The sequence below is a fragment of the Vairimorpha ceranae genome, assembly GCF_000988165.1.
Source record: "Vairimorpha ceranae strain PA08 1199 chromosome Unknown NODE_27, whole genome shotgun sequence".
Classification (NCBI taxonomy): Eukaryota; Fungi; Microsporidia; family Nosematidae; genus Vairimorpha; species Vairimorpha ceranae.
In genome coordinates, this window is record NW_020169322.1 from 17829 (window position 1) to 43190 (window position 25362).

The 25362-nt window shown below is 22.6% G+C and overlaps 20 protein-coding genes across 20 annotated transcripts; 12 read left to right on the forward strand and 8 right to left on the reverse strand.

Annotated features, from left to right (window-relative positions):
- Nucleotides 1-41: 41 nt before the first annotated feature.
- On the forward strand, nt 42-524 carry AAJ76_2700017870 (phosphatidylinositol-4-phosphate 5-kinase; the record flags this gene model as incomplete). The annotated part of the gene is made up of 1 exon (XM_024474867.1): nt 42-524. The coding sequence occupies one exon, from the start codon at nt 42-44 to the stop codon at nt 522-524; it is 483 nt and encodes a 160-aa protein (XP_024330978.1).
- Nucleotides 525-538: 14 nt separating this feature from the next.
- Nucleotides 539-1537, reverse strand: AAJ76_2700019365 (deoxyhypusine synthase; the record flags this gene model as incomplete). The annotated part of the gene is made up of 1 exon (XM_024474868.1): nt 539-1537. One exon carries the CDS (start codon nt 1535-1537, stop codon nt 539-541), a length of 999 nt encoding a protein of 332 aa, XP_024330979.1.
- A 137-nt stretch (nt 1538-1674) lies between these two features.
- Nucleotides 1675-1842, forward strand: AAJ76_2700019503 (hypothetical protein; the record flags this gene model as incomplete). The annotated part of the gene is made up of 1 exon (XM_024474869.1): nt 1675-1842. The coding sequence occupies one exon, from the start codon at nt 1675-1677 to the stop codon at nt 1840-1842; it is 168 nt and encodes a 55-aa protein (XP_024330980.1).
- Nucleotides 1843-1897: 55 nt separating this feature from the next.
- AAJ76_2700019726 (hypothetical protein) lies at nt 1898-3388 on the forward strand (the record flags this gene model as incomplete). Its single annotated transcript, XM_024474870.1, has 1 exon — nt 1898-3388. One exon carries the CDS (start codon nt 1898-1900, stop codon nt 3386-3388), a length of 1491 nt encoding a protein of 496 aa, XP_024330981.1.
- A 584-nt stretch (nt 3389-3972) lies between these two features.
- On the forward strand, nt 3973-6066 carry AAJ76_2700021801 (wd repeat-containing protein 3-like protein; the record flags this gene model as incomplete). Its single annotated transcript, XM_024474871.1, has 1 exon — nt 3973-6066. The coding sequence occupies one exon, from the start codon at nt 3973-3975 to the stop codon at nt 6064-6066; it is 2094 nt and encodes a 697-aa protein (XP_024330982.1).
- Nucleotides 6067-8636: 2570 nt separating this feature from the next.
- Nucleotides 8637-9401, reverse strand: AAJ76_2700027229 (hypothetical protein; the record flags this gene model as incomplete). Its single annotated transcript, XM_024474873.1, has 1 exon — nt 8637-9401. The coding sequence occupies one exon, from the start codon at nt 9399-9401 to the stop codon at nt 8637-8639; it is 765 nt and encodes a 254-aa protein (XP_024330983.1).
- A 1432-nt stretch (nt 9402-10833) lies between these two features.
- AAJ76_2700028662 (hypothetical protein) lies at nt 10834-12903 on the forward strand (the record flags this gene model as incomplete). Its single annotated transcript, XM_024474874.1, has 1 exon — nt 10834-12903. One exon carries the CDS (start codon nt 10834-10836, stop codon nt 12901-12903), a length of 2070 nt encoding a protein of 689 aa, XP_024330984.1.
- An 11-nt stretch (nt 12904-12914) lies between these two features.
- Nucleotides 12915-13406, reverse strand: AAJ76_2700031234 (hypothetical protein; the record flags this gene model as incomplete). The annotated part of the gene is made up of 1 exon (XM_024474875.1): nt 12915-13406. One exon carries the CDS (start codon nt 13404-13406, stop codon nt 12915-12917), a length of 492 nt encoding a protein of 163 aa, XP_024330985.1.
- Nucleotides 13407-13447: 41 nt separating this feature from the next.
- Nucleotides 13448-13951, reverse strand: AAJ76_2700031779 (hypothetical protein; the record flags this gene model as incomplete). Its single annotated transcript, XM_024474876.1, has 1 exon — nt 13448-13951. One exon carries the CDS (start codon nt 13949-13951, stop codon nt 13448-13450), a length of 504 nt encoding a protein of 167 aa, XP_024330986.1.
- A 289-nt stretch (nt 13952-14240) lies between these two features.
- Nucleotides 14241-15521, forward strand: AAJ76_2700032069 (hypothetical protein; the record flags this gene model as incomplete). The annotated part of the gene is made up of 1 exon (XM_024474877.1): nt 14241-15521. One exon carries the CDS (start codon nt 14241-14243, stop codon nt 15519-15521), a length of 1281 nt encoding a protein of 426 aa, XP_024330987.1.
- A 135-nt stretch (nt 15522-15656) lies between these two features.
- Nucleotides 15657-16181, forward strand: AAJ76_2700033485 (hypothetical protein; the record flags this gene model as incomplete). Its single annotated transcript, XM_024474878.1, has 1 exon — nt 15657-16181. The coding sequence occupies one exon, from the start codon at nt 15657-15659 to the stop codon at nt 16179-16181; it is 525 nt and encodes a 174-aa protein (XP_024330988.1).
- A 64-nt stretch (nt 16182-16245) lies between these two features.
- On the forward strand, nt 16246-16770 carry AAJ76_2700034074 (cyclin-like protein; the record flags this gene model as incomplete). The annotated part of the gene is made up of 1 exon (XM_024474879.1): nt 16246-16770. The coding sequence occupies one exon, from the start codon at nt 16246-16248 to the stop codon at nt 16768-16770; it is 525 nt and encodes a 174-aa protein (XP_024330989.1).
- A 281-nt stretch (nt 16771-17051) lies between these two features.
- Nucleotides 17052-17792, forward strand: AAJ76_2700034880 (hypothetical protein; the record flags this gene model as incomplete). Its single annotated transcript, XM_024474880.1, has 1 exon — nt 17052-17792. One exon carries the CDS (start codon nt 17052-17054, stop codon nt 17790-17792), a length of 741 nt encoding a protein of 246 aa, XP_024330990.1.
- Nucleotides 17793-17997: 205 nt separating this feature from the next.
- On the forward strand, nt 17998-19311 carry AAJ76_2700035826 (mitochondrial translocase; the record flags this gene model as incomplete). Its single annotated transcript, XM_024474881.1, has 1 exon — nt 17998-19311. One exon carries the CDS (start codon nt 17998-18000, stop codon nt 19309-19311), a length of 1314 nt encoding a protein of 437 aa, XP_024330991.1.
- A 1594-nt stretch (nt 19312-20905) lies between these two features.
- AAJ76_2700038889 (hypothetical protein) lies at nt 20906-21061 on the reverse strand (the record flags this gene model as incomplete). Its single annotated transcript, XM_024474882.1, has 1 exon — nt 20906-21061. One exon carries the CDS (start codon nt 21059-21061, stop codon nt 20906-20908), a length of 156 nt encoding a protein of 51 aa, XP_024330992.1.
- Nucleotides 21062-21227: 166 nt separating this feature from the next.
- Nucleotides 21228-21629, forward strand: AAJ76_2700039056 (nedd8-activating enzyme e1 catalytic subunit; the record flags this gene model as incomplete). Its single annotated transcript, XM_024474883.1, has 1 exon — nt 21228-21629. The coding sequence occupies one exon, from the start codon at nt 21228-21230 to the stop codon at nt 21627-21629; it is 402 nt and encodes a 133-aa protein (XP_024330993.1).
- A 57-nt stretch (nt 21630-21686) lies between these two features.
- Nucleotides 21687-21929, reverse strand: AAJ76_2700039757 (transcription elongation factor 1; the record flags this gene model as incomplete). Its single annotated transcript, XM_024474884.1, has 1 exon — nt 21687-21929. The coding sequence occupies one exon, from the start codon at nt 21927-21929 to the stop codon at nt 21687-21689; it is 243 nt and encodes an 80-aa protein (XP_024330994.1).
- A 30-nt stretch (nt 21930-21959) lies between these two features.
- AAJ76_2700039788 (ribonuclease ph-like protein) lies at nt 21960-22568 on the forward strand (the record flags this gene model as incomplete). Its single annotated transcript, XM_024474885.1, has 1 exon — nt 21960-22568. The coding sequence occupies one exon, from the start codon at nt 21960-21962 to the stop codon at nt 22566-22568; it is 609 nt and encodes a 202-aa protein (XP_024330995.1).
- A 1144-nt stretch (nt 22569-23712) lies between these two features.
- AAJ76_2700042230 (dna mismatch repair protein) lies at nt 23713-24402 on the reverse strand (the record flags this gene model as incomplete). The annotated part of the gene is made up of 1 exon (XM_024474887.1): nt 23713-24402. The coding sequence occupies one exon, from the start codon at nt 24400-24402 to the stop codon at nt 23713-23715; it is 690 nt and encodes a 229-aa protein (XP_024330996.1).
- A 384-nt stretch (nt 24403-24786) lies between these two features.
- On the reverse strand, nt 24787-25257 carry AAJ76_2700043085 (hypothetical protein; the record flags this gene model as incomplete). Its single annotated transcript, XM_024474888.1, has 1 exon — nt 24787-25257. The coding sequence occupies one exon, from the start codon at nt 25255-25257 to the stop codon at nt 24787-24789; it is 471 nt and encodes a 156-aa protein (XP_024330997.1).
- Nucleotides 25258-25362: the final 105 nt, after the last annotated feature.

The window sequence follows — 25362 nt, forward strand, 5'->3', positions numbered from 1 at the left end:
TTACACACGTACAGAATAAAAATAAGATACATTTTATAATTATGAAGAATATATTTAGTACAAGAAATATAAAATATATTTATGACCTAAAAGGATTTAATGTAGATAGAAAAACAGATCATTTTATAAAAAAAGATAAAGACTGGATTAATGATAGATATAAAATAGATAATAAACTTTGCGATAACATTTTGGAGAATATAGAAAAAGATATACATTTTTTAAAAATTCATAATATTATGGATTATTCACTTGTCATAAGTGTCAATACAATACCGTGCAATAAATATTTTGATAGAGAATATAAAATTAATAAGCAATCAAATAGTTTTACTATTTTAAAACAGGGAGAGTATTCTATAGGCATAATAGATATTTTAACTTCGTATGGAGAATATAAAAAAATAGAAGACTGGTTTAATTTTCTGTGCCTTTGTTCACTCAATAAATCATGTAAAGATCCTGAAAAATATTCAGAAAGATTTATAAAAAATATTTATAATAATTTATTTCAAAAAAAATAGACTGGTAAATTTATTTAATGTAATTTATAAAATGTAGAATAGACTACGAGAGGAAACAAAATCGTAGCATCACCAACCAATTTTACGCAACTTTTATTTGCTTTTATTTTTCCCCAACTAACCGATTCTTCAATATTTGCCCCTGCATCACTTCCATCGTATTCATTTGCAGTGTTAATTAGTACACAAAAATCCAGCCCATTCCTAAATAAATTGGCATTTAAAATATGGTGCTTAACAAGTCCTGCTCCCAAAATAATAGCACCAGTAGTTTCACTGCTTAAACCGCTAAAATTTATGTTTCTAATATCCTCTACTATATCAATTTTTAAACATAACCTTTTTTTATAAAAAGTTATCATATCACCGATAGATCCATCAGTGAGAGCGGGTGAAAAAATAGGAATATTATTAACTGCTGCCCAATAAAGTACTGAATTTTTATCATTTATTTGTTTGCCTAAATATTTTATTAATTCAGACGGCGTAATAATCAATGGATTTTCTTCACTGTACCCTTCAACTAACAAATCTAATGACTTATTAAACCATTCTTCAAACAATTCGTAGTTTTCATTCGATATTACAAGATTACCAATTCTATTGTATCCACTTTCTCGTAAAACTTGACCTTTGTAGTTAAAGTTTGCACAATACGTCGGTTTAAGACATTTTATAATATCTTCTTCTATTCCCCCTGCTGTTATAACACATACATCAACATGTTTATGTTCTACAAGAAATCTAATAATATCTCGTAATCCACTACTAATTAAATTAGATGTACATCCTAAATATATTTTAGATTTAGCTTCTATCATTTTTTTTATCTCTAAAATTGCATTATAAAGATTTACAGATTGAAATCCTGTTGTTTTAAATGACTCAAGAATGTCATCTAATGTGATGTTTTCTTTATTAAAATCTAAACCTTTTACTGGTACATTAAAATTTAATGGCTCATTTGTAGTATTTTCGGCTGCAAGATCGTGCACATTTTTTGGCGTCCTCATTTTTTGGGTTAATTTTTTTTATTTTATTTCATTGATTTCTTTTTTATATTTTATTGAAACTTGAATTTACCTGACTGCTTATGTTTATAATAAATTTAAGTAGTTTTTTGTTTTTCTATAAATTTAAAAATATATTTATGCATGCAATAATTTTGAAATATTTTATGTATACAATAAATTATTATATTTATGCATGCAATAAATTAAAATATTTATGTATACAATTAACTAATAAATTTAAAAGACTTTTCTATGCATTTATTAAAAAAATAAATTTTAAAATATTTTATCTGTGTATTTATTAAAAAAATAAATTTTGAAGTAAGTTATTATGCATGCATTAATAAATTATACCCTTAAATGTTACAGTGTTGTAATTATAGCATAAAGCTTATAAATGGGATAATACCTCCTTTTGGAGATTTTGATTGTCAATCCTGCACAGTTGATAACCATATTTACATTTTTATAGAACATTTATATAAAAATAAAATAGTAAATAAATCAGTTAAAGATTTTTTAAAAAGTGATAATACTAAAATAAGACATGCTGCAGTAATTTATTGTAAAAAAATTCTTGATGACAAAAATATTTTAAAGTTTATGCAAGATGATCCATTTTATAAAATTAGAAAATTGTGCATAGACACATTAAATGGTGAAGGCTTAATTTCATATTTTGATGATGTTAATGATGAAATATTAATTAAAGTTTTAGAAGTTTTATATCAAAGATATTTTGAATATAAAGTGTACTTTAATGATTTAGAGACTAAAGAAACAACAAAGTTTACAGAAAATTTAGATCTTTTGTTTGTTAAACTTACTGATTGCATGACACATACAAATATTCAAATAAGAATTTTAACTTCTAAATTAATTTCTATTTTGTACAAATTAGATTTAAAAACCTTAAAGCACATGTTATTTAAAAATACAGATAATAATATATCAGGAATTATTGTTTACGGTTTAGAAGATGAATGTTCATTGGTTAGAAAAAACACAATAATTTCTCTATATATTTTTTATAAGGAGGTTATATTAAATTTACAAAAAAAAGGAAAAGATTATAAAAAAATAGTAAAAATATTAGTAGAATATTTTATTAATACAATTAATGATGAAGATATTCAGGTAAGGAATACTGCTATACATTTTTTTTCAGAAATGACATGTATAAGTAAATTTAAACTAAATAATGATTTTATTATTCAAATATCATACAATCTTATAAAAACAAATAGACTTTTTAAAGAAGATTTTGATTTATTGAAAATATTTAGGAATATTAGGTTTAAGTCTGCTGATGTTTTTTTCATGGTAGTTCAAAAATTAACATATATATTAGAATCTAAGATTTTAGTACAGACATTGTATGAAATGTTTAATAATAATTTACAATTTGTGTGCAAGAAATTACGCACCTTTACTATTTATGCTGAACAAGAACAAGAATTATTTAATAAAGATTTTATTGTAAGGATATTGACACTTTATGTACTCAAGCAGAATTTTTCTATAAAACGAAAATCGAATTTAGAAAAATATTTTTTATATATTGATCTACTTTGTAAACAGCCAGATAGGCTGTCTGTGATGAAAGATAATCTTATTCATTTAATAAGAAATGAAAAATATAAAGATGTGTTTAAAATTAAAAATTCTAAAAATGACACAATTAACTTTATGATTTTACTTTATAAAGGATTACAACGTAAAAATATTAATGGATTAATTAAATTAAACAATAAATTTAAAAATGTAAATTTATCTAAAAGTATTCTTTTAGATAGAGAAAGTTTAGAAAAATGGATAAAAAATATAGATTTAAATATTATAAAGAAATAATTAAAGATAATGAGAAGTAAAAAGTCTTTTTTATACAAGTAAATAATTAAAAATTTCTTGCTATTTATAGAATTTTTTATAATTTACTTTTATGTAACTTGGCTTGTAACCATAAATCGAGCAAAATTGAAAATGTAAAATACTGTACTATGATTTATAATACTAAATACTATTTTCTATTACATTTAAATTTTAAAATGAAAAATTTACTAATTATTGTTGTATTTCTTTAACTACTTAAAACTAAATATTCAATAAATTTTATTATCTTATCTATATAACTTTTAAAATTTGTTTTATTTGTTATTTCACGCATTTATTAAATAAAACATAATAATGTTTTATTTTTCACAAATATTTAATCTCAATGTATTCTAAACTAATTTACAGTCCTTAAATGAAGTTGGATGAAGAAACTATAAAGAAAATTTTATTATACAATAAATATAAAAATTTAACAGAAATAGAAATTAAAAAGTACATTACAGAACTACAAATTATAAATAAAATGTATAAAAGAAAAATTAATAAGTACAAAAAGTACATAGAGAAACATACTAAAAAATTATAATTTTTTATCCCATATGTTAGAAGTAGATTTTATACCGAATTTTATTTACCAGTCTACAAGTGGAAATATTTCTAATAATAAATCTATGATTTTACAATATAAGAATTTATATTTCATTTCTTACAATAATACACTCAATATTTGGAACTTTAAGACATCTACGCTGGTTAAATCTTTGCGTCATAAAAAATACAATATTTCTTATTTTGATATTTCTGATTCTTTACTGTTTGTTGGATTTAGTAGTGGACTTATACAAGTCTATAAATTAAATAATGATTTTGAAAAATATCTTGAATACAAAATACATACAAAGCGGATTATAAATATAGTGTTAGAAAACAATTTGTTAATTTCCGCATCGGCAGATGGTCTATTAATGAAATACGATTTAGATTTTGAAAGAGGTACATGCATTTTACAAACAAGTCCTTTAGATGTATTTGATTATAAATACAAGATATTTGGTATTGCCACTGGAGATGCAACATTTACTACAATTAAAAATGATAAAGAACATGCTATTATTCTTGACAATAGATTGAAATACTTGTTTATTTTAGATGATTACAGTTTTTTATTTATTTTTAGAAATAATGACGTAAAAATATATGATTCTTCAACTGACACTTATAAAGAAATTAAAAAATTAAAAAAAATAAAATCTGCAAAACGCATTGATGGTAAAATATTTATTTTAGGTGAAAAGAAATTATTTTCTTTTATCATTAAACGAAATAAAAATGAATTTTGTTTAGAAGAGCAAAAAGTTGTTGATATAAATTCTAATTCTATAGATTTTTATGTATGCAATCAAACATCTTGCTTTATTACTGCAGACAATTCTTTTTTTAGCGGTAAATTAAAGTTAGAATTTCACTGCAAACCAATAACAGATTTAAAAAGAGATAAAAATGATAGAATTTGTACACTTAGTAAAGATAAATTTATAGTCTGGAATGTTTGTACTAATACCTTAATTTGTTATAACCAAATTAAATTATCTGAAGGATTAGTTTTCGATGTTTTTTCATCGTATTATGTTATCGGAGAAAATAATAGAATTTTATTTGTTAATTTTAACGATTTAAAAATTTTTAAAATTTTAGATAATGACGTTAGAGGAAAGAATTGTGTACAAATATCAGTAAGTGAATATTCTAAAAATTTTAATGAACAAAAAAATGAAATATTAGGTATTGCCATTAACCAAAAAATTAATTTTTACGATACAAACATAGACTTCCTGGATTCACTAGATCTTCCTGACTATGTTTCTTCCTTTAAAATATACAATAATTTTTACTTTGTAGGGCTTCTTAACTCTAAAGTGTATATTTATGATAAAAATAAAGATTTAATAAAAACACTGTATGGTCATTCTTTGCCAGTTACTAATATTAATTTAAGTGATAAGTTAATTTATACTATTGGTGCGGATAAGATGCTTAAAATATGGGGCCTTGATTTTGGAGATTGTAGGAAAAGTATAATAGCAAATGATAGCATTAATTTACAAATATTAAGTGACAATTTATTTATTATAGGAAGCACTAATCTTAAATACTACATAGGATATAAAATTTATTACGAAAAAAAATATTTTGATTCCAATTTACTTTTACTTTGTAAAGACTTTCTTATAGGAGCTAATGGAAATAGTATAAGTTTATATGAAATAGATAAATATGAGTTAGAAAAAATTAATGAAATAAGTGAGGAAAGTGAAATACTAACTACAAATAATATAAATATTATTAACACATCGAAATATGAAGAATTTATAGATATTTTGGAAGATAAAAATAATTACATTAAATTTAATAAATTTATATGTGGGATTGGACTTGGCGATTTAGACAGTTATTTAATTTTACTAAGTGCTACACAGATATATTCATTAATAGATTTATTATTTCAATGTAAAAATACAATTGTAGCAAGTCGAATATTTTGTACGCTTATATCTATGCATAAAGATATTATTATGGGCTATAAAAGGTGTGACGAACTGAGGGAAAATCTGTGTATTAAAATGAAAGATATAAGAGATAAATTAGGGAAAAATACTTACAAAATTATTTTTAAAACAGGAGAAAAAATTTAAATAAAATAACTTATAATTTTATAAAAAAATGTTTAAAAAATAAAATCTTATGGGAGATAAAAAAATTGAATGTTTTTGGGCTTTATCAACTTTTTTGTAAAATGTAAAGTTTTTTTACGAGTGGATTGCACAAAATTAAACTTAAAATTATAGTTTTACAAGATTTAGGTAAAAAACATATTAAATTAGCATTTTTAAAGACTATAGAGGTTATTAAATTTTACATTCATTTACATATTAATTAAAAGAAGATTATTTTACTGTTAAAATTTTTATATACATCTAGCTAAAACATTCCCCTTTAAAACGGGACGCGAATTTGATAAACGCCAATGTACTTTTTCTAATTTCAAAAGTAAGCTACGTCTTTATGCATGCTTTTTTATTATCTAAAATAATAAAATAAACTTTGTAACTTAACACATTTTTCAACTTCTAAACTTATTAAAATCTAGAATGAATAAAAAAAAATATTATTTTGTATTTAGAATAATAATTTCAAGTTATGTGTTACTGCTCTTAATTAAAAGATTAAAACGGAATTTTACAAATTTAAAAAAAAAAGGCAAAAAAATAGATAAATATTCAGATTTAAATTTTTTATATCAGTTTAAAAAAATAATACAACTCAGATTACTCAAAAATAAAATAATTATAGATTAGAACACATTATTTATTGGTGATTTAATGATTTGTAAAACAGTCCTTTGTAGTACTTTACGATAATACGCATTTTAAATTGTCTCTGCGAGACATTTTTTATTTTTTTGTAAAGAAAATAATACAACTTTTAAAAAAATATAAATTTCCCTTCAAAATGCTGTTTTAAATGAAATTTTATACCCTTCATTTATGACACTCTCTTTTTTAACACAATCTCAAATAGTAACACTTTATAAGGAAGGTTACTCTCGGGTGCAAATTCTTCAAAAACTTAGTGTACACAAGAGCAATGTCAGTAGAACCCTCGCAAGATATAATAAAACATGGTACTTTTAATTATTTAAAAAAAAATTGGAAGGCCTGCATAAATTGAAAACTAGGATTTTGTTGAGCTAGAGAAAATTTTAATTAAAAATCCAAAAACGCCATTGCGCATATGGACCTACAAGATTTCTGGGCATCTAGGAAAGACTGATCTCACACAATTATTAAAAACATGCTTAATAATTAAGTTATATATGCATATAGTTTAATTAACAAGCCTCTTTTGATAAAAAAGCATATTTTGCTTAGGAGAGAAAACCCCGGTAGGATGTTGGCCCTGCCTGACAATGATATAAAGTTTATAATCTTTTCAGATGAGAGTAAATTTAATATGTTTTACTCTGATAGGCGGGTCAACGTCTAAAGGAAGCCCGATATAGGCCTTATTTTTAAAAACTTTTCATCAACTGTAAAATTAGGAGATGGCTGGTCATCGCATGGGGCTGTTTCTCATACCATGACATAGTGAGGTTGGTGTTTATTGATGAAACAATAGATTACGCACTATATGTAAATATATTAGCGAACACCCCTGGAAAATTGAGAAAGATAATGGGTGTTAAGGGGTTTATTTTTCAGCAAAATAATGATCCAAAGCATACCTCGAAGCTTGAAACGACGTATTTTAGAGAAAAAGATTTCTGTGCTTTCGTGGCCTCCACAATCGCCTGACTTGAACACAATTAAAACACTTTGGGTCATTGTCAAGTAAAAAATTGCTTATTTAATACCAAAAAATAAAGACTAGCACAAGGAAAATATGCGTACAGCTTAAGAAATTTGCGAAAAGTTGTGCATGAATTTTAAGAATCGTATTTTTTCAATCTATAGAGCATGAGATCTTCATACGAAGTATTAATCAAAAATTTGCATTATTTTTTCTATAATTTATTTAATTTATATAAATAAAAGGCTATTTTACAAGCATAGGACAAAATATACAAGAACCAAATGCTTGTGAATAATAAAATAACAATTTACAACTTTTTCTTTTTGCAGTATTTATTTGTAAGATATTTGAGTTGCATTATTTTTTTTACAAACTGTATTTAAAGCTTCCTGAAATGATTAATTTATATAAAAAATATAATATTTTTAATTTGAGAAAATAAGATATCTTCTACACTAGTTTACTTAAACATTTTCTATAGTTCATCACAATAAATAAGGATTTTTAAATTGTGCGCAACTTTTTTTAACATTTTTCAAAAAAAGAAAATGAAATAAAAAGTTGGCAATAAACCTTTGTTAAATATCCTTGGTCTTTTCTTGGTTTTTAAATCCATCCCTGTCGTAATCAAAAAAATTATGTTATTCACTGCTAAAAATTAAATAAGAATAACAGCTACACTTATTAATCCTAATTTTTTCATGCCTTGTTTAAAACCTTATAAACCAGCTTAATTGAGCTTTTGATAAAATTCTTGTTTTTAATAGATTTACAATATTTTTTTAAAAAATTATTATACTTTTAATTAATTCTTTTTTTTCGGATTTTAATTAAAAAATTAACAAATAAATAAATTAGACGGCTTATAATGGAAGTTACGAAAGATACATGCTTAAAAAAATAAATACAGTTTTTATTTTAAATATTCAATAAAGAAAACGTAATTTTCTCTAAAAAAAAAATCATCAATTAAAGAGCTGACTAAATACGACAACACTTTTTTTATCTTTGTACTACATTCAAAAATATGATCTTCGTTTTGGGCCAAAAAATCGTTAATATCACTTTGATCAATTGATGGAACATCTTTAATGTAAAACAATATTGCTCTTTTAGTAAGCGCCACTAAAGACTCGGATTTAAAATCTTTTAAGACTTTATAAGCATTACAAAATATAGTAAAATTTGCAAAAAAAGATTTATCAAGGCTTGAACTTATAGCCATATTCTCCTTAAAATAGTCTTTAATTTTTTCATATTTTGCTTCTAGCCTTTCAATAGCTTTCCAATTATTCTTCTTAAATTTAATAATTCTAAACATTGTTATTAATATTGGCAAATCTTTTTTTTTTACAAGCCTATCATTTGCTAAAAATAAAAGTGAATAAACCGAACTGCATATCTTAACATTTCTATTGTTTTTGATATGTTTTACAAAATCTTCCTTTATTGAGATATCACTCGAATAACAATGTTCAGCCATCGGAGTATTATAATCTGTCAACACCAATTTATTTTCAATCATACATTCAATTATTGATGTCATTCTTGGATCTTCTAAACCTTCATCCAAAGATAAGTCAAATAAATCATAAGATTCATCTATTCTAATGGAGTAAAAAGCTACTTGCAACTTAAATCCTAACACATTTAAAATAAGCAATGCAATAATTTTCATATAATAGGGATTTAGAATTACTTTTATAAAAAAATTAATTTAATTTTTTAATAAAAGTATTTTTGATGTAAGATAAATAAAGAAATTTTAAGGATATACTAGACTTATAAATATGGTATAGTATAACCATGACATATTTTCTATAAATTTATTAATTAAACAGATTGTGATTTTTTCATCAAACATGTTTATACATTTCTAAAACGCTAATACAATATTTTTTAGCTTTTGCCAAAACAAAAAATGTATAATAAATTAAAGGTTATTTATAGTAGCAAAAAAATATATTTTTAAGCAGATATTTTAGCTAAAATTTTATAATTTATTACTGAATATTTAGCAAAGAATAAATAATTGTTTGTTACATTTTTTGAATCAAAATACAACGTTTTTAATTTCAAGTTATTTTAATGGTTAAAAAGCTAAATCTATCATTTATGTAATCCATGATATTGACATGTTCTTCAAATTCCACAATGGCAAATTATTTAATAAATAGTTTAGAATTAAGAAAGATTAAAAAATTTCATTATACTTCTTTTTGGCTAAAAAGAAAATAATAGTTACATATCTAAGTTAAATACCTATGTATTAATTTTAAGGTATTAAAAAAAATGTAAATACCAATGTATTTAAAACCCGAGAAGTCGTAGAAAGAGCCAATTTGTTTGAAAAAAACTTAAAACTAGTCACTGTCTTTTATTTCGACTTATGTTTGTTAAAAAAACAGGAGTGCAAACCCAAAAAGGCTTATTGATCTAATTTGTAATTTTTTATAAGTCTTTTAGTATTTTTTGTATTAAATGTTCTTTTGCTCAAAAAAAAGTATAAAATAAGAGATTTTTGAAAAAATCAAAAACTTTAGGATGTCTATTCCCATGAAAAAGTGATAATTATACTTAGGACATTTTATAAATCTTTTTCGTGTGAATTATTTGTTGAAAAAGGTTTTAGACTTTAAAAAAAATATTTAAAATTTAAAATAAAATGTATTTTAGTGTATTACTATTTATGAAAAAACTATGTAAATTTTTAAATTTTAACTTTAATATAATAATAATTTAAATTTAATTGAATAGTTCTTATTGGAGAAACTCCAGTTTGTCGAATTATTTTTTAAGCACACAATTTTTTTTTTAGATTACACAAACATCATAATTATTAAATCCTTATCTTAATCTTTTGCACCTTTTCGTTTATTTTGAAAATTTTGCTTTAATTGCACGACTTACAAATTATAAAAATTATTAAAATACCAATAATCAATTGGTGTTACATTATACCAATACAAAATTTTTACATGTCCATGATCACTAACAATGTGTTAGATTATAATTTAAGTATAAAACATATAAAATTTTTTTTTAGTTGTTGTAATTTATTTTGATCAAAAGCTAAAACCTTTATTTAGAAAAAGTCAATGTGTAAATAAATGCATTACAAAGAGAAACAAAATCATTATAAAAATGTCACTTGTTCAATTTCAATACTAAAAGATAAAATATCAAATGAAGATATTACTAACATCAATATTACAGAAATATTTAAAATATTTGAATTTACTGATCTTTATCTTCAATACTTTATTTTAACAAAAAATAAAACAGAAAAAATAACTATAAATAGCTTTTCTGCGCATAAAGTTGGTGCGATGATAAGAAACGTAAAGAAAACTACAATTATCAGATACAATCAATTAGATCTCGATAATACAATGATTAAGTGGTTAAAGTTAAATTTATCTAACTTTACAAATACAAAAGATATAATTTCTATTTTAAATGAACTAAATTTAAACCAAAAAGATAAAAATTTTTTTAGGCAATATTTTGGATACAATATAATTTACAAGGAATATAAAAAACTTATCGATGATGCTTCGACTGAAAATTTACAAATATTATTAGTTTTGTTAGATAATAACAAAATATGTTACAATAAATTACTAGAAATTTATCAAAAACTAAATTATTATTTGGAAAATAATATCTTGGATAAAAATTTTATATTTTGTTGTAAATTTCTATATTTCTTACTTGAATATGATTTTAAGATGTTTTATGAAGATTATAAAGAATTTCTATTAGGATTTAGTATTTATTTATTTGATTTACTTTATCTTCAAGATACTATAAGGATATTTGAAATCCAAGATATAAAATATATAGTAAAACTTATAAAAATTATTTATCCGATTGGAAGTAGCAAATATAAAAAAGGTATTTATATTAAGTCTTTAGAAAGACTTAATACACTTTTTACAAATATTTATGAAGATACTATAATGCTTATTTTCATACTTGAAATATTTTGTATGACAGATGAATTTTATGCTTCTAATGATTCTTTAGACTTACTACATAATCAATTAGAAGCCTTTCAACTATCGCCATTATTTAAAACTTACAAAGATTATGATTTTATTAGTTTAAGTTTTTTTAAATATAAATACAAAATTTTAAATAAATTAAAAGTAATATTGGAAAAATCGTATGACAAATTAAATGTATATAATGATTTGTACCATAATGATACAAACAGTTGTGTAATTTTATATCACCTAAATGATACTGCTTTTTATGGTCTACTAGATAACCTTATAATATTAATTAATAATTCAAATGATAAAATTCAATACATCAATATTTTATTTGATAAACTAAAAGAAGATGATTTATCTTATTTGTATTTATATCTACAGGCAATTAAAGAAAATCATAAGCATGTTTTATATTTTACTATTTATTTTTTACAGATGCATGTTACACTCCATAGAAATTATTTTGAAATGTTAATATTAATTTACTTCAATTTTATTGATGAAAATGATGTGTATATTTGTAGAACAAGAATTAAAATATTGGATTTTATAAGTAAAACAGATAAAATATATATTGATATTATAATTAAAGAAATAAAAAAATATAAGAATAAGAACAAAAACATATTTATATTAATTTATTTTGTAATAAAAAGCATTAAAGGGATATCAAAGGAAGAATTTATATTTTTATATAAATATCTGCTTGATGATTTGGAAAAAAGTATAAAAAATAATGTTAAAGACTTACATAAAAATAAAGATTCGCAAAAAAATAATATTAAAGATTTACATAAAAACAAAGATTCACAAAAAAATACAGTCACATGTTCTGTAGGAGAAGACACTTTTTCATACCAAGTCGATACAACTAAATACAGATTTAAATATTTTTATTACAAACTTGCACTAGATTTATTGACAATTTATGATAGTACAGACAAAATAGAATTAATTAATTTTACAAATTTTCATAATTACACAATTATATTACTTTATTATCAAAAACTTAACAGTGGCTATGATTTAATAAAACAAGACCTGTTTAAGTACGTTTTTCTATGTTCTAAAAAAGAGAGAAAAATTTTATACAAATTAATTTTTATTGAAAAAATATGCGAAAACGACCAAGTAAATGATAAAAAAACTGTAACAAGAATCGAAAAAAAATATAATATTTAATAAAATAAGTTTTATCTTTTCTTAATTCTTTTTTTTGCTTTGGGTTTAAAACGATTTTTTTCTTTTTCATTAACTTTTGGATATTCTAATTTTGATTTACTTGGAATATGTAACTTACTTCTTTCTCTGTCTTCTTTTACAATTTTCCGACCATCACCTTCCTTATAAACTTTCATAAATTCTTTGGAACTTAAGCCTTTCCCATTATTTTTTATTTTTAACATCCTTCTTTCTTTTCGTGATAATTTTTCTTCATTATTAGCATTCTTTTCATTAAATGCAATACTTTTAGTAGATTCAATAATATTATTATTTTCTAACTTTACATTAGTACATGTTTTTGCTTTTTTCTTGTGAGATTTTTTTGACAATTGTCTAATCTTCTTCTTACTATATTTTTCTTCTTCAGTGTTTTCCGTTTCGTTATTATTTTTTTCATTTAAATAATCAACTACTTTAGTTAAACTTTGTTTATGTAGTTGTTTCTCAGTAACATTAGACATATTTAAAGGGTAAAAAGCAAAAAAAATATAAATTAACCGTTTTAATTTTCTCGTCTTTCCGCCTCTTTTCTTATGTGCTTATTTGATACAGTTTTCATATTAAAATTATTTATATCATTTGTCTCATATTTATTTTTACGTATTCTATGCCCTCTTGTTCTAGGGGCTCTTGTATCTCTAGCCTGTTTTTTATTCTTAATGTGTGCTCTCTTGCCTCTTCCAAAATCTCTAGGTAGATTTTCTTTCAACAAATATGATGTCTCTTTAGAACGATGTAGTCTTTTAGGGGATGATCCTTTCGTAATTTCAAAGTTCATTTTTTGTAATACTAATTGTTCATGTGAGCTGGGCGGTGTTATGTCTACACCTTCATCTTCTTTATCTTGTTTCATCATTTCCTCTTCACTTACTATAACAGGTAAAGATTCCAAATCATCTTCTTCATTAACTTTCCTCAAATGGTTATCCGTCAATATAAGATTTTCTCCTTGTTCAATCTCATCCTTTTTGCCAACTACTGACTGGCTTCTTTTTTCTGCATCCATACATTTTTGAGAATTTTTTCATTTTATAAAGAATAAGGGGTAAAGGAGTTTACTTTACAATTTATATAAAAAAGATCAAGAAAACATTTAGTTCTAAAACAAAATTTCAATAAATTATAAATTTGCAGACATTTTCGTCTTAAAATTTAATTTACTAAATCTTTATTATTAAATCATTTTAAAATTTGTAAATATTGCTTATCACTGTTTACTTTTCTTCATTATTATTATAATTACAATTAATAAAATAAATGTAAACAAATTTTTAAACCTATTTATTTTCCCATAAATGCATAATCTTATGGATGAACACGATTACAAAAAAATGATACGATTTATGAAAAAATCGTATCAATCATTTTGTAAAGAAGTTGTAGAAATAACAAAACCTTTTATTGACAACATAGATTTTTTACTAGTTAATTTCCCGTATTTTAAAGAAATAGAAATGGTTTCTAAATATTTTATGACACAAAATGAAGACTTTAATCATGTATTTATAGCAAAATTTTATTCATTTTCAAATATAATTTTTTACAATCCCGAATTAATTTGTGAAATGGACAATTATGATAGCATAAGCGTAAATAAGTTAAAACTGTGGGATGGTGTATTAGGAAGGAGTGGAAGAAAAAAACTTAGAAGGTCTTGGGTTAGATGTAAAGGATTAGAGACTGATGATACAGAGATATATACATTAAATGATAAAGAAGTGGTACTGAGATTATTTTTTGATATTATTAACTATCATTTTAAAAAAATGAAAAAGGTTGTTTTAGATCATATTAATATAAAAAAAGTCTTAGAATATTTGTATATTGATGATTCTCTTATGGATAGAATATTAAATATTGAACATACATCAATTTTTAAAGGTATAGACAATGTATCAGAAATGTTTATAAAAAGTGAAAAATATAATTTATTAGAAAAATATTATGAAAATGAACATGATGTAGTAAATGACAATCTAGACACTGATAGGCTTACATATTTATTTTTAATTAATCCACATTTCTTAGAGTACAAAACTATTTACAATGTGTTAAAACTTAAAGCGAGACATATTCCTGTTTATGAAAATTTTATATTAAAAAGAGGAGATTATTATTCTGATAAGGAGATGATTTGTTCTGACACAAAGTATTATCTTTATTTATCACTTCTGAATATTAACCCACCCGAAGTATTTTTTACTTTTCCTTTAGTCACTGAAAAGATGATAAATCTTTGGTTCTTAGATGCAGAAAATGCTTTCATACTTTTCAATAATTTTAAATTTATAGATAAAGACATTTTGCATTCAAAAATTTTTGAAAGAATACAAAATGCATACAGGAATGGTCTTAGTGAAAGTGTAAAGAGTAAGCCCAAGGTGAATACTATCTTTTCATTTTGTAGAAAATTACTAAAAAAAGATATGCTCTCATTTATTAGCTATCACGAGACAGATAAAATTAATGAATATATTGATGAATGTTTCGATGACTCTTTTATGCGGTATATTTGTAAACTTGTTATTGATGAAGTCCCTGTTCTAAATATTTTTGAAAAGCAGAGTAAAGAGTAGATGTGAAAATTATACTTTTATTTAATTTTTAATTAATATAAAGCTACTTTATATTACTTTAAATTTTTATATAAATAACCACAAATTTTAAGATGTCAGATAACCACCTTTTTTTAATATTTTTACCCCTCATAAATGCCTAATGTTATAATCGAAGATTTAATTTCATTGTTTTTGAGACAAAAAATCGATAAAAATACACTTATTAAAATTTTAGAGATTTATAAAATATCACACAAGGAATTTAATAAAGAAGTTATAGAGAAAATTCGTGAAAGTACTAATAGACCCATATTAAAGATTAGTACATTTTTAGATGATTCTTATCTTAAGAAATTAAAAAATATGGAATTTCCGAAATCTACAACTCTTTGTCATAAAAGATACGATTTTGATGAGTTATACAAATCTAACAAATTTATTACATATAAGAGTATTTCTAGAATGCTTTCAGTTGATGAAATAGCATCGAAAGTTGATCAATATTATAAAATAATGAATATTAACTGTCGACCGGATAAAGATACAATTGAATACTTTCATAAATCAATAGAGGCATACATAAAAAAATTAATAGAGAAATGTGATAAATTAGATACTAAAACTATAAAAAAGATGTTAGGTAAAGATAAACATATATTGAATATTTATGATATCTAATATTATTGTTTTTTTTTACTACATTTTTACACAAAGGACAGACAGAAGATTTGTATCCCTTTTTATGCTAAAATATTACAAAGATATCGAAAAAATAATATTAACATGCAAAAAAATAGGATGTACACAAAAAATAGTGCAATATTCTGTTTCTATTTTTAAATTATATGTGAATAATTCTAAAGATGAAGATGTTGATTCTGTTATTGCAGCATCTATTTTATTGGGATGTAAAATATCTAATTATATAATTGACATAAATAGACTTACAAAGAATAAAAGTAAAGTTATAGAAATTGAATTTGATATCTGTAAAGTTCTTGATTTTGATTTTAATCAAGAAGATATTTATACTAAATTGGTGTGTTATCTAACAAAGTACAATATAAGTCAAGATGTAGCACAATATGTATGGATTTTTATAAATGATAGTGTTTTTATTGATGTATCAAAATATGATTATGATAGTATAATATTAGCTTGTATCAATTTAGCGTGTTTAGTTTTTGATATTGATAATAAAATAGAAGTAAATAATAGTGTAAAAGAAATTATGAATTCTATTTTGTGCGTTTATGAAAAAAATTAAATATTTTGTTTATTTTTACAATAAAATACTAATTTTAAAATTAAATATTTTGTTTATTTTTTACAAAAAAATATTTATTTTAAAAATTTAATATTTTGTTTATTTTTACAAAAAAATACTAATTTTAAAGCTTAAATATTTTGTTTATTTTTACAATAAAATACTAGTTTTAAGCTTAAATACTTTGTTTATTTTTTACAATAAAATATTTATTTTAAAAATTAAATATTTTGTTTATTTTTTACAATAAAACATTTTTTAAAAAAAATACTTTGTGCATAATGCACTTAAAAATAGAATATAAAGTTATCACACCTTGTATCACATTTAAATCTTCAGTAAAGTACTGTTTAGTTAAATCTACTCTAAGGCTTTTACATTATAGATATCTATTCGTGTCAAATAATTTAAAGATTAAATATAAAAACCCTGAGTATTTTTTTATTACTAAAAAAAGTCATGCTTTTTATCATACTTTAGATGTTGATTTGTCATTACAATATAATAATAATCAGAAATATTTTATTATATTTAAGAATATCATATATGTTAAGAAATTTAATTTACAGTTGTTTCATACAAGATTTACTAATCAGTTAAATTTAAATGATTATTTTTTTACAAGAAATATTTCTAGAAGCTTAGATGTTAAAATAAATATTTATACAAAAAAAGAGAAAGCAATTAAAAAAGAAATAAATCTACATTTGGATTTTACACCTCCTAGAAAATATTTATTATTTATATTGAAGACACTTTCTTCTTCTAGTAGCCAGGAAATTTTACTAAAAAGATGTATTTTTAATTTTAAAAATGTTAAAGGTAATGAAGATGTATATTTATACATTAAAGATAATCATAACCTTATTGAAGTAGAAGAAGAAAGTAATATGGTTTTAATAATTGATGATTGCATACTTTACTATCAAAATAATAAAGATAATTTACAAGATCTAAGTTATGTAATGAAAAAAGAGTATATTTTTAAACCGATAGAAATGTTTTCATATCAAAATATTTAGAATTGTTTATAAAAATTCAATTAGAATTATTGTATTCGATTTCTGATTGTTAGATATAAACATGTTAAGGATATTTAAATATACAATAAAACATTACAATAATGTATAAATTACATATAAAATATACATGAAAAAGTAAACAAGTCAGAATTCTTAAAATTTGATAGGTTTAAAAATACATCAAAAAATCATAAAATTTTACCCTATGAAACGAAAAACAGAAATATTTATTGCTATTACAGTAGTCACTGCAGTGACATGTTACTTATTTAAAAAAATAATAAATAGACAAAAGTCTGATTATACATCAATAAAACAGGAAGCAGATAAATATTTTATACAAGAAGATTATAAAAATGCTATTCTGTTGTACACTAAATGTAAATATATGAAAAGTGATGCTGAAATTCTTACTAAAATTAGTCTCTGTAATTATTTCTTAAAAAATTATCAAGAAGTTATAAATAATTCTTTATTTAAGACAAATAATAAAGATCTAATAAAAATAAGATCTGAATGTTACAAGCAGATGGGAAATAAAAAAAAATTTCTTAAAGATTTAGCACTTTATGAAACATTTGCTAATAATAAAGAAGTCCAAGATGAAATTATGCAGACTGTTAAGGAAATTTGTGAAGAAGAAGTGAGTGAGTTTATTGAACAAGAAGGCTTAAAAATTAATAAAGAAGATGTGCTAAGAGGACTTGTTTCAATAAAAAATATAAATGAGATTTATGATGCATTTGGAGGTAAATCTAAGAAGTTTAAATTTTCTAATGATGAAAAGGAAGTGTTAAATCTTCTTAATGCCATTATTTTACACCTAAAAGGAAAAAAAGAACAGGCAATTCTTTTATTAGAAAAATCTACTTATAAATACAGTATCTTGTATAGAGCATATTTTCTTACATTGAAGAATGAATATATTTCATCTTCATTGCCTTTAGATGACGAGATTACTACGCTTTACTTGTATTCTAAGATTTTTAAAGATAAATCTGATACTTACCTTAAATCTGCTATAGATAAATCAGTAGATCTACCTATTGAACAGAAAGACTTTCTGTACGTAGATCTTCTTGTATTTTACATTTCTAAAAAGGATGTTGAAAAAGTTAATGAAACAATTAATAATTTAAAAGAGACTCTTACCCCCACTTTATTGGAACTTATTGGAGAATATTATTTAAAAAGTGGAAATCACTCTAAAATGTTAGATCTATTATCTAGTCATCCAGATACTCCTGGTAAATTACTTTTAACGGCACTTTATGCAATAAGTATTGATAAGAAAAAGGATGCTATAGAAATTTTATATAGAAGTATATCAGAATATTCATCTTATTTTAAATCTTATTTGTATTTAGGAAATATTTTAATAAATGATGACTTAAATGAATGCAGGAAATTGTTTAATACATCACTTCAATATTGTTGTAATTCTGATGAGGTTTTTATTGTTAAGCAGTCACTTATTTTAATAGAAGTACATGAATACATCAAAGAAAATAAAATATAAAACAATGATACTTTATTAATGCATAAGCATAAAAATATATTTAAATTAAATTGGTTTATAATTAATAAATCAAGCGGCATATTTTTAAAAATTGCTTCACTTTTAATGTGTATTAGATTTTTATACAAATAAAACCATATATTGTATATTTATAAAATTTGTACACAAATGCAGATGTGTGTTTAAAGATTGTTAATAAATTTTTATTTACTTTACAATTTACAAAAAAATTATTTTAGTATACTTCTCGATCATGTAGTGTAGTAAAATTTAATATCAAACTTAATTTATATTAAATTAACTTTAAGGAAAATATAAATGATATAAAATATACAAAAAATACTGTATTAAAAACAATCTTAGGCATTATTTTAATTTGTTGATCAAGTCTTAACTCTTATGTGATTATTGTTATTTTTTCTCAGAAAAATTACGATATTTTTTTGATTAATTTGATCAAAATAAGTATATTTCAGACAATTGTATTATCTTAAATTTAAAAAACCAACTTAAAACTTGTGTGAGCAATCTAAAGATTTAAGCTTGAGCAGTATATTAATTTTACATTTATAAAAGATTGTGTAATTTTAAATATTTAATAAATATTTTCACACTTATTGCGAATTAAAAAAAGTAAATGTACTACCAGTAAAATTCTACTTTGACTTAACCAGCTTATACTACTGCTAGTTATTCATCTTATTTATAAACTAAATATTTACTTCAAAAATACAGAGAAGAAGAAATAATTTATGCAATAACAGGACTTTCTTTGTTTCTATTAAAAATTTAGCTTTGTATGATTTTATGCTATTTTCTTCATGTTTTTTTAAATGTATAAAAAAATAGGTATTATCATTAATCTAGTAGATTAACTCGTAAGTAATTATTAATATACGATAAAAAACTTGTTTTTATAGTAAAATATGTATTTTTTACATACTTATTATTAGTTAAATCATTTCGTTTTAAATGGTCTCTGTTATCGATTTTTACTCAACACATTTGATAAAAAAATCAAAAATTTTATGTAAATTTGTGTTTAAAGTATTAAAATATTATCTGAACGTCTAATTACTGCAACTTTATGATAGTTTATACAATTGTACTTTTTTAACAAAAGCTATACATAAATAGTTCACATTGAGTAATTATCACATTCAATAAAATTTCTTATGTTTTGTCTTAAAAGGTTACAAACCATCTCTAATTTTTTATGTTTGTAAATGGCATGTAAAATAATTAACATTTTTAAAAAAACACCGAGAACGCAAAAAAAGGTAAAGTATTAAAATAAAAAATAATTAAGAAAAAGGATAAAACATAAAATTTTACTATTTATACACCGATTAACAATTTTATATTACAGGGATTTTGAATATGTAAAAATTTTTAAAATTGTTTTTATTTTTTTCACCAGTTCTTTAATTTATAAAGTCATCTTGGCATTTATACTTGACATAGAAATAAACTAAATCATATTGTGTTAATATAAAATCCTTTTACTACAAAATAGCATTTTTGTAAAATTATCTTTATCAAGATTTTATAAATAGCTAAGCATAATAAAAATTTGTTTTTTTTTCTCCTTTATTTATGTAAACATTAAATGTAGTTGTAAACATAATTTCTCCCTAAATGTGTAATGTTTTGTTAGCAGGTAAGTGGAAAAAAATATAATTTTAGGATGTGGTGGCACAGGAGTAGAAATACTAAAACTTCTTTCTATAACCAATTTAAAATACAACATAACCCTTATTGATAAAGATATAATAGAATTAAGTAATCTTAACAGGTTATTTCCCTTTACATCTAAGGATATAGGTTGCTATAAAGCAAGTGTATTATCTAAAATTTATAATACTAAATATATTGTTAAAGACATCCTTACGCTAGATAGTGTTAGTAATTATGATATGATTATAATTGCTGTAGATAATTTACCTTGTAGGATGCATTTAAATTATTTATATAAAATAGAAGGAAAGGGACTTCTTATAGATTGTGGGGTTAGTAAAAATATGTGCCACGTATTTAAAATGGATAGAAATTCATTTTGTCTCTATTGTATGAAAGAAATGTATGAAACAGAGACAGGTGAAGGAGTTTCTTGTTCTAAACAAGCTGAAATAGAAATATATATTCGTCCTTCCGTTTGTTATATAAATTCTATTTGTGCTTCACTCGTCATGTTAATTATTACAGATTCCTTAAATAATTATTACGTTTACAACGGTACGGAAGGAATATTTTTATCAAAAATGAGAATTGAGAAAGATGTTTTTTGTATTTTATGCAGTAAAAATTTTATTTATTAAATATTTTAATTGTTTGTTTGTTAGCAAACAAATTACTCTAGACTAAAAATATGTATTTTATTTATTACATTCATCAATCCACTCTGAATAAATGTCTATAGGATTAGTAAGATTATTTGCTTCACATCTAAATTGTGCTTGACACACAGTACAAATTGCATATCCTTTAGACTGGTGTTTAATAACTTTACATTGCACAACAGAATCTTGATTACATTTAGGACAAGCAAATCTTTTTTCTAATGGTAAAATAGTTCTAGGTTTCTTAATTTTTGCCCTTCTTACTTTTTTTCTTCCCATAGGGGGTAGAAATTTCTACCCATAAATTTAATGGTGATTACATTTCAAGATAATATTAAACTTAGAGGAGATAATAAAAATACTTTTTTTAGAGAGGATGGAAGATTTAAAAATGAAATTAGAAGATTTATTATTAAAAGTGAATTTCCGTATACATCACTACGTCAAGGAAATTCACATGTACAGGTAAAGATAGATGGACCTAAAGAAGGATCTAAATTATATTTTTACATTACTGGAACCACAAATGATACTAAAAGATACTATGAATTATTTTCTATTTTTGATAATATATTACTTTTAGATTCACAACTAGATATTTATGTTAATATTTTAGAAGAAGATGGTAGTTTGTTAAGTACTATAGTTAATTGTATAGTATTAAGTATATGTCACAGTAACATTCCATTGAAAGATTTTCCATGCAGTATTACTTATTCAGAAAAAGGAGTAGATTTATCTGCCAGTGAAGAGGGAAGTGGGAGGGTGACTGTAGTTTACCTTATGAATAGTAAAAAATTGGTGTATTATAAAGCAGAAGGGAAGATTACCCTTGAAAAATTACAGAATATAGACGAAATGGGGAGAATAGCGATAGAAGAAATTTTTATAAAAATGAAAGAATTTTTAATTAAGTAAATTTTTAAGAATGTACTAGCACGTGTAATTTGTTAATGAACTTGAATATTGTTAACAATTTTAACGTTTTACTATTTGCTATGTTTTATGTTCTAATAAAATATTTTAATATTAATTTTTAGTATAAATTTGCATTTATATAAAGACTATGTTTTATGTAACGTTTTTTAATTTAAACATCTTTAATGTAACTTTTTAAATGATACGAATATCTAAAGACATAAAATTTATTTAGTTATAAAAACATGTTTTAGTACAATTGATAGTAGAACAGATGACAAAAATTATTTGATTATTTAATGCAAAGAACAATGAAAAGGACATAAACAAATTCCAAATAGACAATTTATTTCAAACATCAACAAGATTTAAAAATTTGTTTTATATGCAGAGATAATTTTTTTAATTAGAATGGATGTACGTCATTTCGGATTTAAAAAATTTTTATATTGTATGTTACATACAGTTGGATATAAACCAAAATTTGAAAGTTTATTATAAAATAATGTGACATTTTCTATTTAATATATTGTATTAAAAAATGGCTGTAATAATAAGATCACAACAAGTGCTTCTTTTTCAATATAATATATCAAAACATATAATATTTACGCAAGTGATTAAGAAATTTAAGCTTAGCACTCCAACAATTTACTGAATTTACAATAAAATTAAACTATGGCTCTGTAATAGCCATACTATGAAAATAAATTATATATTTAGTTTTATAAAATTAAAGTTCCCACAGTCTTAAAAGTCAAAATTAAATTTAAAAAAATTTTAATTGAAGGGCAAGAAAAAATAAAATAAGTAATAGAAAATTTAACAATCAGTATATTAGATAGCCAAGAGCAGAAGTAGGGAGCATAACTTATAAAAATAAAACTAATAAAATTAATTACATTGAAACTAAAAGTATCATTGAACTTTATTAAAACCAAGGTGTTGCTTCCTTGGGCAGGACAGGCTCATAAAAAATTTACCACATAGTAAGTAAAAATAAGGTAGTTTTTGTTTCCCTTGGATCAAAACTGTTGTAATGTTACATATATATTAGACAGTGGAAAAATTAATATTTCTTTGATTTACAAATACAAGAACAATATTGCACTTTTGCTGTGAAAAAATAATTTATTTTTATTTTTCAAGCAACTTTTTGTAAAACACAAATGATAGGTCTACCATGTGCACAAATAAATGGATGTTTACACAGTCTCATTTCATTTAGCAAATATACCACAAAACATGGTTCAAGTACATCTCCAAATTTTATTGCTTTTCTACATGCATCTCTTTTTCTTTTCTTTTCATCGCCTTTAAATCTTTCATACAAAATTCTTTCATGCAGTCCATGTTGATCTATTGCATAAATTTCTCTGTCAATTTCAACTAGAATAAATTCATTGTTAAAAATTCCAATAAAAGACATAAAAGAAAGATGAATATTTTTAAAAGATCTTTTTCTCAAATATTTTTGACAAGAAATATTTTTCTCTATAAAAGGTGTTTGTAAAAGTGACCTTGATATATGTTTGGAGAATAAAGACTTAAGAATGCCTTGTATTGTAATACCATACATTTTATTTCGGCATGTAATGTTATGTATTGTATAAGTATGTTCTGTGATGTCATACTTTATATGTTTTTTATGTTCCAAGAGTATCTCATAGATTTCAATATCTGATTTAAATAAAATAAATGAATATTTTAAACACTCAATTATTACAATATGCCTAGATATACAAATATCTACGTGTAATATAAGTTTATCGTTTTCTATTGATATGTTAGGCTTTAAACTCAGTGCAGATATTAAATTATAAAAATATTCCATTATGCAAGAAATATTTAATATTTACACATACCATCGTTTATTAATTTTATAACCATTTATAACGAAATTTACTTAATTCTGTTTTGAAATAGAAAATACAAGCTATCGCAGTAAATAAAAAATTGACTTGTTAGTACAATCTTGGTCAAGATTTGAATGTTTTTGTATTAAAAAAACTTACTATTTAAATTAAATAATTTACATTTACATATAATATTAATTACAAATTTTCTATTTTTCAATTGAAATTTGTTACTTTACTTTATAAACATTAATATTCAATAAATAAATATTTATGCTTAAATTTACTTGCCTGTTAAAAATGATTTATTTTTATATTTTTTAATTTTAATTAATAAAAAATACTAAATTTATTTTTAATTACTAATTTATTAAATCATCATTATTTACATTATGGTATGAATGTAATGGGAAGGTGTTATATTTATTAAGCATCTTAGGCTTTTCTTGAATGTTATTTTTTGGTATTAATTCACCAAACTTTGTATATGAATGGTGTTTACTAAGTTGTTCATGCTTATCATCTTCTTTATCTAAAAATGAAAGAGGCGAAGATTTTTTAAACAATTCGTCAAAAAGAGTTAATTCTTTTGAACTCATAAAACTATTTAATGAAGATCTTTGAAATGCCTTAGGAATGCTATTAAGCTGATGCTCTGAGTTTGGAATAAACACTACAACATTAACTTTTTTAGGTACTGGTTTCTGCTTATTTATATTCTTTTTCATGTCGACAAATTCTTCTGATGGTCTCGTATACACTTCATGTGTAAAATAAAGGAGACCTATAATTAACACCAAAAGAAATAATGCTACTAAAATTTTATTATTCATATTCAAATACAGATTTTTTCTTTAAATGTACGATTAAAACATGTTTCATACTAAAACACTACACTGATATATTTTACAAAAATATAAAATAAGAGAGATACATTG